The 14,367-nt window shown below is 31.8% G+C and overlaps 1 protein-coding gene across 25 annotated transcripts in view; it reads left to right on the forward strand.

The window, feature by feature from the left end:
* LOC127856000 (RNA-binding motif, single-stranded-interacting protein 2-like) overlaps positions 1-14,367 on the forward strand; it is a 247,648-nt gene extending 233,281 nt beyond the window's left edge. For 21 of the 25 annotated variants that reach the window (XM_052391948.1, XM_052391950.1, XM_052391951.1 and 18 more), the window contains 3 exons: positions 5,832-5,903; positions 7,650-7,708; positions 9,170-14,367. In XM_052391948.1, the coding sequence (XP_052247908.1) occupies positions 5,832-5,903; positions 7,650-7,708; positions 9,170-9,188 (150 nt within the window). In that variant the 3' untranslated portion in view covers positions 9,189-14,367. Of the gene's footprint in view, positions 1-5,831; positions 5,904-7,600; positions 7,709-9,169 lie in introns of all 25 variants that reach the window. The other 4 variants (XM_052391943.1, XM_052391946.1, XM_052391953.1 and 1 more) reach the window with 2 other exon arrangements.

A 14,367-nucleotide genomic window follows, 5' to 3' on the forward strand; every position in this document is an offset into this window, starting at 1 on the left:
GTATATGGCAACCTGTTAGTTTGTTGGTGTTGTTATTAATTATTTTAACAAATTTATTTTTAAGCAGACTTCATATAGTCATGTTTTGTTTTAATCTATGCGTGGTATTGCTCATTTATTTACCTTTTTAATTTGAAAAATTTTATTGTAAAAAGTTATCATTTGATTAATACATTTTTATTTTTAAGTTTTACAGTAATTTTTCATCATTTACATTAAAACATTGGATTCTCAGCATTGTTCAAACAAAAAGGAACAAACAAAGTTTTATAGTCCTATTTATATATATCTTTTTATAGAAATCATGAATTTTCCGCATGATTCCTTAGTGTGTTAAAAAAAGGTCAAGGGGTATAAAGGCCAGTTTATCAACTTATTTCTTGTTATTGTTCAGAATTCATTTACAGTTCGAATGTTGAATGCATATATCCTCTTATACAAAATCTCCTGAAATTTGCTCAAGTGTAAGTAAATAAAATGTATTATGTAAGTTATTGATACAAGCCTTGTCCGTTCATCAATTTGTATAGCTACACATTTATTTATAGGTTATTTTTATGCATTGTGTATGTGTAATGATATATTTTGTACCAGAACACAGCTGGAATACTGTACGTGTTATCCCCCGCCAAAGGCAGAGAGATATGGTTATGTGTTGTCCTTCCGTCTGTCAGTCCGTCGGTCAACATGAAATATGGGTGTATGGATTAGAATTGCCAGGCTCAAGAACCATTACCCTACACTTTCTTAAAAAAGAGTTATTGCCCTTTGGTCACAAACTTTTCTGGTCTATATCTCAGAATTGAACTATATTTCAGCATGAAATTTCATGGGTGTATGGATGAGAATTGCCATGCTCAAGAACCATTACCCTATATTTTCTTAAAATAAGTGTTATTGCCCTTTTTTGTTTTATGTAACTTTTCAACTTTTCATAGTACACCAAATTTCAACATGAAAAATGCATGGTTTTATGGATATCTATGAGTAGAAGTGCCATGCACAAGAACCATAACCATGCACTTAATCAAATGAGAGCTATTTTCTTTTATTTCTGCACCCATCCTTCAACAAAATTAACTTGCCAGGGAATTATCAATTCAATCAGTTTGCTTGTTTAAATGGAAGGTCACTAGGAAACTAATTAATATGTATTTAAATGTTGAAAGTTATTTGGATTTTTTTCCATTGTTGATTTGGGTATGTGTGAGGAACTTTTGCTTTATATAGATGTAAACTGATTTGTATGTCCCCCACCCACTATAGTGGGGGACATATTGTTTTTACCCTGTCTGTTGGTTTGTTGCTTTGTTTGTGTGTTTGTTTGCTCCAACTTAAACAGTTTGCCATAACTTTTGGAATATTGAAGATAGCAACTTCATATATGGCATGCATGTGTATCTCATAGAGCTGCACATTTTGAGTGGTGAAAGGTGAAGGTCATCCTTTCAGGTCAAAGGTCAAATATATGGGTCAAAATCGCTCATTTTATGTACACTTGCAATATTAAAGATAGCAAATTGATATTTGGCATGCATGTGTATCAAATGGAGCTGCACATTTTGAGTGGTGAAAGGTCAAGGTCATCCTTCAAGGTCAAAGGTCAGATATATGGGGACATAGTGTTTCACAAACACATCTTGTTTTAATTCAAAATGATAAGTTAATTTGTACATCCTTTTTGCTTATATTGAATTAGTAAGTAAACCGTGAGTTGGTTTGTATGTGATGACAATAATTGTCGATTAACTTATTGTACATGTTTGTTTAGGTTTATTGGATTTTTGCAGTAGTAAAACGTGTCATTACTTAATTATTATCTTTATTAAAACAATCTGTAAACATTTTGTTTCTTATCATATAACCCTGATGCAATTAAAGACTGCTTTTAACCCTTTCCCACTCATAAGCAAAGTGAAAATGGCTATGTGCAAACAGCATAAAACCAGAACAGCCTGCGAGAAACACCCAGCCTGTTCAGGTTGTATGTTGTTTGCTGCTACTCAGTATCTAAGGATTGGTAATGAAGCCTTTAAAACTTGAATATAGTAACAAAGGTCTTTAATTAAATTCAACTTTCTATGGGACTACATCAAAATACGTATCTTAAGTGGTAAAGGGTTAAAAGGCTGATGCAAAGATTGGCTGTCAATGACCTACACAGGGCTCCCCAAGTAATTAGAAAGAGCCTAATTGGAAGAATACAATATTATGCTACCCAGCATTAATTCAACTAACAAGAGTTAAGGGCTCCTTGAAACAAAACATCTTTAATTGAAAAAAAGATATGAAAAAGTGTTGACAAAAATACTAATATGCTGTGAATGTGAAACGTAAAAGAGTTATCTAAATTAGCTAACTGGAAGATGCCTTTTGCTGAAGAACTTATACTTGGAGTAGAAGTAGTCATCCGTGGATTTATCAGCCAGACTTGAATTGTCAATCTTGGATTGCTAAGCCGAACTTTAAAGCCAGCCAGGCAGCATTGAAAAGTTCAGCTAGGTCAATTTGAATTAGTCAGCAAGACTTAAAGGTCAACCTGGATTAGTCAGCAGGACCTAAAGGTTAGCCTTGGATTTGCCAACAGGACTTAAAGGTCAGCATTGGATTGGTCAACAAGACTTAAAGGTCAACCTTGGATTGGTCTATGTGACTTGAAGGTCAGGACTGGATTGGTCAGCAGGAGGTAAAGGTCAGCATTGGATTGGTCAACAGGACTTAAAGGTCAGCCGGTCAGCATTGGATTGGTCAGCAGGGGGTAAAGGTCAACCATGGATTGGTCGACTCTTAACAAGACTTGAGTATCAGTACACAAAGTGCAGAGTGATTTGCTGTTTGATTTAACATAGGGAGGCTGCAAGTGTTCTAGAAAAGTGTTCATGCTCATGTAACTGATCCCATTATATTACTTTGCATCATTTAACTGATCCCATTATATTACTTTGCATCATTTAACTGATCCCATTATATTACTTTGCATCATTGATTTGAATTATGAGAAAAGCGGAATTTCAAACTTTTCCTCATTTATTTAGTACTATTCAATTAAAATATTAATGTGTTCGGATTAACAAAAGCAATAATGTGACAATCTGTAGGATGTATGCAAAGGAACATGTGTAAAGGTTCTTTTAAGATTGATGCTATATTTCAGTTAAATGAGCATAACATGGTTTTTAAATTGTGTGATTTTGCTGTTAACACACGTTAGCTGGAATAATATGCACACAACTATGCACAAAACGAGGGATTAAGTGTTTGAACAATTGTATTGTATCTGTAAATAGCAGAATCTAAATTTTCAAGCTCTGCTCTTGGAATTTTTCTGATTCACTGTATTATAATATCTTGTTAGTTTACATTTTTAAGTTGAAAAGCTTGGATTTAGAAATGATAATTAAAATTAGTTAATTACCTATTTATAATGGTACTTAGAAGTTAATTGAGGGGTTTGTTGTAACGATTGTTTGATATAGGTTTATAACATGATAACAATCAGTTTTAACGAGTTAATAATGCAATTGGCTTTCTAAAAAGTCAATAAAGTATGTGACTTAATGCTAACTTACAATGTGTTGTTTTTTCTTCATAATCTTTTGTTATTAAATACCTATCAAATGTTTGCGAATAATTTTGTTGACTTTAGGACAGAAAGTTAATACTGTGAAACCATTATTAATCGTCAGGCATTAATTTTCATAAATTTCGTCAGTCGACCGATCGGCGAATTTAAGATCCTAACGAACAATCATGCTCTTTGTTTGAACAAAAATAAACACTAAGTTGAACAATATTTTAAAACTTTACCGTAGACATGAGGCATTAAATTCCAATATAATCCATGCACACATTCACTGCTGTTTGGTAATCAAGATTAATCCGGTTTTGACACAAAGGGATGTAGATTACACAAGGTACTTAACTGACACGTTACACTTCTTTAAAACGCGTGTGCAGTACAGCTGTATCGAATGCGTTGACTTCGTTTATGTAGAATGGTCATGAATTAGCGCTAATTGTTTATAACTTTATTACCCATTAGGTGCATTGTGTTATTCAGGGGTGTTGCATATTAGCCATCACGCAGCGAATGCCGATGAAAGACAATAAACCAAATGAAAAGATGACGATGTGTGATCAACATGCGTATTTATCACAAATAAATAAAGATTATTTTTATTGCTGTTTGTTGTTTGATTGTTTACGTTTAACCACACTTATTACTATTTTATATGTATCAATTTATTTATTTTTAAATTATTGACATTATTGATTTATATACCGGTAGTTTACTTTTTAAGAACAAACACACACATAGAGTTTATAATTTTAATGTTGATATCAGAATAAAAACACATTTTATTTGAAAAAAAAATCACTTAACAATCTGGAACCTCTTTCGTATAACACAAACAGATTTAAAACAGTATTGACAGCATTTTAATAAAATTGTTATCAGTATGGCAATTATAATAATAGAATAAGACTAATTGGCCATTGGCTTTGTTGTTACAAACACTCGTTAACGGTTATTCGATCCCACTTGTCCGCTTATCATAACAATGAACGTGTGAATGGCATATATTATGAGGGTCCATTACTGTCCCTTGATAACAAAAGACTAGTTAATTGGCATGTGACAAACAGGCCCCACCTCCTGCAGTGATTCTCAAGTGTGTTCCCACATTCGTACCACGATTTTTCGCAACTGCGATTGATCGCGAATATGTATTACACACAAATCGGATATTGACTGACGCATTTTTTTAAAATTCAAAATCAGAAATCGGCGAATTTAAGTGCTGACGAAATCGTAATTTTTATAAAAATTTTGTGCTGTCGAGAATAAATGGTTTCACAGTAATAGTAATATAACCCTTTCATAACTTATTTTGACGGATATAAGAGGACACTTTGAACAAATTGCACTCCCTTTGAAACGAAGGTTTAAAAAAGAAACGCATCACTTAAAATCTTATTGTATTGTCCGATCGAAAAACAAACAATTATTTAGAAAACTAAAAGTTGACTTTCAAGGTTTTCAAACGCTGCTTGTATATATAGAGCTAATTACTTCAATGGTTGTAATTTGTTAACTTTCATTTGTTTGCTACCTATCTCTGTGTAATATATCATAGCGGTTACTTATATATAGCTTTGAAGTGCATGCTTTTGTCGTAACATATTGTGCATGTGTCATAAAAATACTACAGTTTAGTGATATTTGTGACTATAAATTCTCTGTTATGGTTCTTTTTTTGTAACCATATATTGTTCTTATAAAACGTCTCAGATATTGGTGCTATAGAAATGTATTTTGTGTAATATTCTCAATTTCTTAAATTTTTGGAATGACAACGGTTTGCAAAATCAGTTATATAAATGACTTCTGCTTATTGATGAAAATATGAGTGTTTTAATGTGTTATGCAATGGTTTCAATGGATGCAAATATTTAAAGGGTGTATGTAGTGTGGGTGGTTGGTAGTTTTCTAAACCTGTTTGCTTAACATTAATATTAAATAAATAATCATTAAAATGATCGAAAAATATAGAGTTGTGTAAATGTTGTGACACAAAAGTGTCACTCTTCTCTTTCAATGTCTTTTTTTTTGGATGAAAACATTGAGATGGACTGCTATTATGATCCTGAATAATGGCCAGGCAAATTTTGATGGTGAACTCAATGGCTATTATTTCTGGTTTAAATGGCAGAAAAAGATTTGTATATCACCTAAATCAACAAGAAAAAATTTGTTGACCAGTATAATTGTAATTTCTTGAAAGGTTGCTTTTTTTAAATATAAAAATGTGTATTCTGTTCCGTTACAGTACGCTGCTCTGGCAAATGCTGGTTACCAAGTTCCTTACCAGGGGACCATTTTACAAACAGTTCCACTTGAGGTGAGTAATTTCTTTGGTTACCTTAATGCCATGGCAACCATGCAGTGTTGTTGCTATGTGTACCGCAATGCCTTGGAAACCATGCACAGTGTTGTTGCTATGGAAAATGTCTAAGCAGCAACTCATTGGCAACCATGCACAGTGTTGCTGCTATGGAAAATGTAATGTCTAAGCAACAATTCAATGTTGTTGCTATGGATACTGAAATGCATTGGCAACCTTGCACTGTGTTGTTGCTAAGGAAACATCGTTGCCATGACATAATGAACTTTGGCTTTTCCAGTATAAGAAAAATAAAAATTTACAAAACAAACATGCAGTAAACTTGGGAAGTGTTGGGAATGCGTTGGCAACCTTGCACTGTGTTGTTGCTATAGAAACATCGTTGCCATGACATATGAACTTTGGCTTTTTCAGTATTAGGAAAATAAAAATTTACAAAACAAACATGCAGTAAATGTGGGAAGCTGTATATTTGGTAAGGCATATAACAATCTATGTGTAAATTATATCTTTTGATACAAAGTGAACTTGGGGAAGTTCGCTAAATGTATTTCAAAAATGTTTGCAACAGAATTCACATGTTTTGTAAATTTTTGTTTTGATTTTTAGCTCACCTGAGCACATAGTGCTCATGGTAAGCTTTTGTGATCGCCTTTTGTCCGTCATCCGTTGTCCGTGGTTGCCAGGGGGCGGGGCATTTTTCTTTAAATGGCGATAGTAAAACCTTGTTAACACTCTAGAGGCCACATTTATTTTCCGATCTTCGTGAAACTTGGTCAGAAGATTTGTCCCAATAAAATCTTGTTATCTCAGGTGAGCGACTTTGGGCCTTTCATGCCCTCTTGTTCCACTCTAGCCATATATATGCATGATGTTTTCTAACAAAACGAATGAATTTAATTCCCACATTAATTATAAATGAATATTTTATATAATTGCTATCAAAATAAAGTTACCCTCAATATGAACAAATGAAAATCGTGCATATATGTAAGTACTAGTCCTGTTGTGTCCACCCTTTGGTTGTTGTGTAGATATAACCTGTCACCAGCACAAATCTTGTAGTAAACAATTGAAATCCTTTACAATGATTGTTCAAGACTGCATTAAGTAAAATATAATCACAAAAATACATATTGTGCAACACTTGCAAAAAAAACTTTTCAAAGGATTCATCTTTCTGTTGTATCTGTTAAATATTGTGCGTAACTTTATTTTTCATTGTTATCTTTTGAGACAGAAAGGGTGCATTTTGTTGTTGAAGCCACTACCATTTTCCCTACCAATTTACCCCCATATAGTTGCAAAAACAATCACACTGTCTTATTCTGTACCTATGCTAACGATTCCAAAGTCACAATTTCTATCTAAAATGCAGTGTTCTCTGTTCAACAGTTTTCCATATGATCTGAAATTCATATGCAATAATCCTTTTAATTAATTTTGTTTGGCAAGATTGTACATAACACAGAAGTTTACTAAACTTTACTTAGATTCAATTCTATTAGACAAACTGTGTTATTTTCAATTCTTTCAACAAACAATCAAGACTTTCAACTATCATCAAATTCTTGATGAATAAAAAAATTCCAACATTGAAAAAAATCCATTTAGCTTTATCTTTCCATTTGTTGATCACGTGCAATGCACCACTCTCCTCATATCTGTTAATTAAACCAATTGTTTCTATTTAGGACTACGACACAGAAGGAAAACACAACCTCTCTCTCTATCTTTCCACAGGAACACACGGTTGAGGACATGCATCGACACTTTCAAGCCTACACCCCCACCCCTGCCAAGTAAGGCACAGCAGTAAGTTGTCTCCCCTGTTGAGCTCTTTAAAAACACTGGACAATAACAGTTGTTCCCCTTTGTTGCTCAGTTGTCATAAGTTTTAAAATTTGGACAGGGGTGCTTCCCTTTACACTGTACACAGCAGATTGTATTAAAGCGTGTCTGGATTTCCTTTTTTCAGTATCAGATGCAAATATTCCTCAAATTTTATGAATTATAAAGCAAATATCTGATCTTTTTGGGGATATTTCTTTTAAAATACAGAAATTCCTTAACTGAATAATATAGCAAATATAAAATCTTATTTTAAATATTGAATAAGACAGCAGAAACAAAATGTGGACAACAGATTGTCACCCTTTATTGAGCTCTTAAAGAATGGCGAGACAACCAATCAAATGTGTACCCTATCTGGCTTTAAAATGTGTGTCTTTCTCTTGTGTTTCAGTTTATTAATGTTGTGTAGTATAGATTCATATCTGTTTATAGCAATATACTTTTCCTTACAAGTCTGTTCAGTATTAATTTGTGTTTGACTATGGTAAAATAAAATAATTGTAGCTTTTTCTTTTTCTTTTGGAATGGAAAACATATTTAATCTGAATTCAGAATGTTATTTAAGACATGTTGATATATATTGATGACAAAAAACAACTGACGTTGGAAATCATTTTGCTTAACTTCCTTAACACATATTTAAATTGCTAAAAGACCTTGGCAAAATTTTTAACTAATGCTATGATTTCAATATATAATTACTCTTTTAAGCTTTTTAAAGAATTATTGCCTGTTAGTTTATAGAACTGCAATGTGTATCACATAATTTTATTTACTATGGTTATGAAAATTCCCTCACAAGAATTCCTTGGCACTGTTATTCTAAACACTTACTTTTTATCGTGAAAATTGGTGTAGAGATTCATGGGATTAAAATAAGATGTGTTCCAATGTTAAGGTAACCAGGTCAAAAGATAAAGGTCACATGGGCATGTATCAAGAAATTGGTTTCTTTATTATATCTATAGAATGTTTTGAACTATGATCGTCTTAATGTGAATACTGGTAAGTTGGGAGGAAAGAGCGATATCCTTTGATTTTGAGGGCAATAGGTCAAAGGTCAAGTTCAAAGGGGCTTATAACAACAAATTTCATTCCTCACAATATCTTGAAGGGTTTAATCTACGGATCATGTAAAGTGATGTAGTGGTTATTTTGGTGGAAAGAAAGCTGTCTTATTAATTTTGATTTTTACGTCATCAGGTTAAAAGAAAATTCATTCGGAATTTTATCATGATATTAGCTTTGGAACAATATCAAGAGAATTCTTTGGATGATATAAAGTGGTATGTTTGTCATGCTGGGGGTGGGGTTGGGGTGGGGGAGAGGCATATATGTTTCAAAAATATATACTATTTTTGGACTGTGTGTCATGAGGTGTATCCAAAATCTTGATTTTTTTATTTCAGTCCAACCATCTTAGTTTAAAAAGAACATTTCCGATGTGATATGGAGGCTAACAAAGAGCCAGCTACTCACCACGTCACATGATCAACTTACTCTCATCTGATTGGATGTTGCTGCTGTCAGACAGATTTTGATTGGGTAGATTATGGTTTTGCAAGAAAGACTTGATCTGATTGGATGATTTGAATTTAAATTAGATAGGATTGGTTTAGGGTGGTGTTACAATTTCATTTTGTTTGTTTAATATTTTGACAGTGGTTTATCCTGGAACTGTTTTGTAAAATGTTTTCTTTCATGTTTTATCTATTTGATTTTTGTTTCTGCTGATTTATGATTACAATTTTTTGTCTTATTTTTTATTTTTGTATTGTTTAATTTTTCATACTTATGTTTGATGATTAGTGTTAATGTAGATATGCAACTTACAAAATGAAATAGCTTTAGGCAACTGTTTTTATCCAAACTGTACAATTTGAACTGTATGAGATTATGAAATAAGTACCTCAAAAAGCTCATAAAACTCTTTAGACTACATGTAGTTTTACCAATAGTAACATTGACTTGCCCTAAAATAACAATTTTCGCAACTTACATTGACTATTATTTTGAAATAATTTACAGGGAATTCCCGTGACAAGTTTTGTCCTACAGCACTACCTAGAAATAGTTCATATTGGCTTGTCGTTTTGAAATTGAATTTTGTTTAATTTGGTGATTGTAAAAGAAAGATGTTTGTAAAAGATTGACTTGAAATGGACAAGATATTGATCACATACAAATATGCAAAAAACTGTTAAATGCATACTGTTGTTTTGTGAATTGTTATGTTTACATTACAGTTTAAGTAATTGTATGCACTGGTTTTGATGTGTACATACCTGGTGATTTGTCGAAAACCCAAAGTCTAAATTGTTATAGACATAAATTGTTGTACATATTTTTTTAAGTAGATCCTAGTGTCATTTAGTATAGATGTTTTTGTGTGAACTATGTTTGTTTTGATGACTCTTTTTGGAAAACCTAATTTTGCCTTTAACATGATACAAAAACGTGAATAATTTTCGTTCTTTATCATGTTATTCAAATTTAAAGGGATAATAACTGCACACAAAAATGGGATGATTTCTTGAAAGAATGGGATTTAATCTTAAATAAATGGGATTATTTGATATTAAGGATTGGAAGTGGCAGAGTGTGTATAAACGCTCAAACTGTGTATTGATGGCAGAAGTGTCTTAAGTCATGTTATCGAGTTATCTCTTTAAATGTTTAAAACAAAATAAAACAGCAAAATTGAATAGTGCAGTAATTAGGTTTTCTTATTTTTATTCATTTTCATTTGAACTGTTGCAAAAAGTAAGTCATTTTTTGTAGCATCTCATCATGTTGTCAAATAAAAAAAGTTTGTTGCTGGGGTTCTTTTCCAATTGAAAATAGTGCTTTACGTTTTGAGTGTTTGTGTGTGTACGTACGTGAATGAATTCAATTTAATATATGAAACAATCACCCTGTAAATATTTGTTCATTATTTCATTATTTTTGATGACTGCCTTTTAAAGAATTTTGCCTTTTCATGATTAATACTTTTTGTGTACATAATGTTTAAACGAGTAAATGAATTTATTCAATTGTGTTGGGGAAAAATGAATGTGGAGTAATTTTACAATTTCTTTAGTCGTTCGTTTCTTTACTTCTAAAGCAAATGTGTCTAAAAGTGCTCATTCATTTGATTAATTACACCATCTTCAAATATTTGTTCATGTTTTTGACAATGGATACAGTCAAAATGAAGAAACAGTAAACAATGAGCAAATTAGTGATAACGTGTTGCACACAAGTTTTGATAGATATATAGACTTTATGAGACCAAAGTTAATGATGTATCAATCAGTTTTAGGCAAAATGCTCCACGATTTGATGGCACTCTTGTCTGATTTCACAGAGCTATTTTCTTGAATTTCACGGTCCATTCTGTTGTTCCTTAGATATACTTGATTCAAAAAAGATGTGCGAATTAAAACTGCCTCAAAAATTCTTACAAAGAGGTGGGTTCAGCATAAAGTTTGACTGTATCATTAACTTATCTGAGGTTCAAATTCTGTTTTTTTACCAAGAGGGAAACTTGCTTTTGTTCATTCCAGCTTAATTATTTTATAGTGTGAGTGGAATCGTCCTTTACATTTTTTTTTTTTTATTTACATGTTGCATTTGTTGGATAAGGGATCAACTATTTTGTTATTTTTGTTTGTAAGTTACACTTGATGTGACTATGTCTATGTTAAATATGCAGACTTACGGAAACTTAATCAGGAAAAGGCATATTGTACCCAAAGAGAAAATAAAGAAAAGCGTGAAAAGTGATAAACAAATGAAAGTTTTGCAAAAAAGCAGAATAACTATAACTTTCAAATGTGTATTGTTAAGAGTTTTGTTCAGACCTGACTTTCATTTAAAAAAATGGTGCTTTTTGTTTTTTCAGAGTTCTTGGCTTTTTTCTTCGCAAGTTTATTTTCATATTTCTTGTGTTCATTCTTTTGTCAGCAAAAGCGAAGTTCAGTGTGAATGTGAGAATGTGTCAGTGTCGGTTTTGGTCATTATAGCATGTTCAATTTGCAATTGTGCCAGTTTTTACAAGAAATGATACAGAAACTGTTGTAACTGAGGTCAATACACACACAAAATAATCAAATCAAAATCAAATTGTATGTTTTCTTGACTATATATTGTAAAAGATTACTTTTAGTTAACTGAATTTGCAATACATGGATAATAGTATTTCATATGAATATATTTATATCTACCAAGATATTAAACAGCCAAGAGTATTTATTCCACGACGAATGTTACTAACTCAGGCACACCAGTTTCTTGTGTCATTTTTAATAATGTTTCATGATTTTGGTATTGTTTTGGTGTTAAAAGCTATATATTAATCAAGTACCCACATGTTATTATGTGAGATAAGAAGGGGTTTGCACTTGATTTGCTGAAAGCATTTTTCCATCTGGGTTTAGTGTTGAATATAATAGCCACTTTTATGTACATAGGTTTGTTAAGTTTTACAAATCTAATAGTTTTTATTGAAAGTAGTTATGTATATGTTTTTAATTTGTAATTTTAAATATATATTTTATCTATTTTTTGCCTTTAGTGTTTTTTAATTTATATCCTAATTTATATTTTTATTATTAATATATATAGTTCAAAGAGTGTACTGTAAATTATTTTAACATATTTATTGGCAGAAAACAGATGGTAAAATGCTTTCTCGCAATTCTAAGTTCGAATTGCTTTTTCTAATCTGTATAGGAAAGGCGTATGTGTAACCCACATGCATTGTAGCTGAGCATTTACAATATTTTGCTTTTTTCAATATTAATTTCTGAACCAGGTGCTATTGAGTATAATCAATGTTAGATTTAGGTTTTTAACGGACACTACAACCCATGTAACCTTATTAGCGTATATCGTGTACTTTGTACAAAGTTTGAACAAAGAACAAGCTGTGATATGGATCATTTAGAAAGAAAAGGCAATTTTTTTCATTCAAAATACTCAGTTTTCCCCCTCAGTAAAACCTCACTTTCTGTTTTTTTCACACCTTCCTGGAACCGTTGTAGACGCATACCATACATTACTCATCACCTTTTGTGTATCGTGTGCAACACCCCTTCCTGGAATGTGTCTGCCTTTGGTACCAGTTGGTCAAATCTGCATCATCTGAACAGGCCGATAGTCCTCAGACTTTGAACTGATTCTTCAGGTTTTAAACTTAAGACTCCAGATTTTGAACTTAACTTTTCAGTGTCAAGTCTTGTTGTCATGTTTATTTTGTTTTCAGATTGTGATCTTTGGTCTTCACAGATGTAAGGCCAGTAAAAGTATGCCTAAGCACAATTTTGTCTTGAAACAAATCGGCATATAAAGTAAAGTTGTTTTCTTTTGCTTTACCTTGTTCGAATTCAATTATCCCTGAAAATGGTGCGATGACTTAACTAAATAATTAAACTAAATAACTCTTTTGAAATCCATTTCCGATTTTGTAGAAGCTCATAGATTCTCTGGAACTGTGTTATGCATTTTATCAGGAGTGGAAACACCTGCAAAATCAAACTGCGTTCGTAATTTGCATATTTTATAAACATTATGCACGATATTGTACTGCTGAGGCCTGTAGATCAATAGTATTGTCTTCCAATAATAAACAGCAATACTTTTTAACTGTCTTCTAATACGTAACTGTTTTCTTTATATTTTTACCACTGAATTATTGAATTGCTATACAGAATTGTTATTTCTTGTTACAGCTGTACTTGTTTTGGATACATGTCTGTTTAGAAATGTTTTAACTAATTACAACCATTTAAACTTACATAAGTCTATTGTGCTTTGAAAATCTGTAAGGTCGCAGTTTTACTAAAATATAAAAGTTGATATGGTATTCCAAAGGTAGACATTGCCAATGTAATCACTGTATATGTACTGTTTGTAGCTTACATTATTGGAATATAAACTTTTAAGAAACCTTAAAAAAATATTTTTTTTAATTTAGATTTTATCCAAGGACATTTTCCTTCCCTGTAACCATTTTACATATGATGCATTCTTTTAATATGCATTTGTACTTTTTGACGATTTTTTGTGTGTAAATATTGTCATTTTTTATTACCTTAGCAACCAATCTACCTGACACAATTTCTTCTGTTTTCCAGATTTTTTGTTTGTGCAATACCATAATAGTTATATACAAGAACAAGTTTGAGGTACTTATAATGACGTAATCTGGTATCAAAATGACCTGGTATCTTGGTTTTAATGGTTTCAAACACATTGTTCAGTTTTTTCGTTCCCTAATGAAAAATATTGATAAGACTGATTTTAAATGGCCCAATATGTGTGTACAGAACAGTGGTGGTTCAACAATAAATTGTTGCCGTTGAAGAATGCCTTAAAAAAAAAAAATATACTGTTCTACTATTAACTTGTTTTAAGTGTTTATGTTATTGCTGTCTTCTATGGACTTGTATAAGACAGAGGTTACGGATGTCAAATGGTGTTTATTTGACATTTTCTGCTTATATTTAGACATGTTGAATGTGTATGAGAGAGTTTGTACAAATGTATTTTCATCAAGGAACCTTTTTGTCATTGGAATTGTAATTGTGAACATCATTCTGGAGTAAATGAATTGCTGAAATTA

This window comes from Dreissena polymorpha, chromosome 13 (genome assembly GCF_020536995.1).
Source record: "Dreissena polymorpha isolate Duluth1 chromosome 13, UMN_Dpol_1.0, whole genome shotgun sequence".
NCBI lineage: Eukaryota > Metazoa > Mollusca > Bivalvia > Myida > Dreissenidae > Dreissena > Dreissena polymorpha.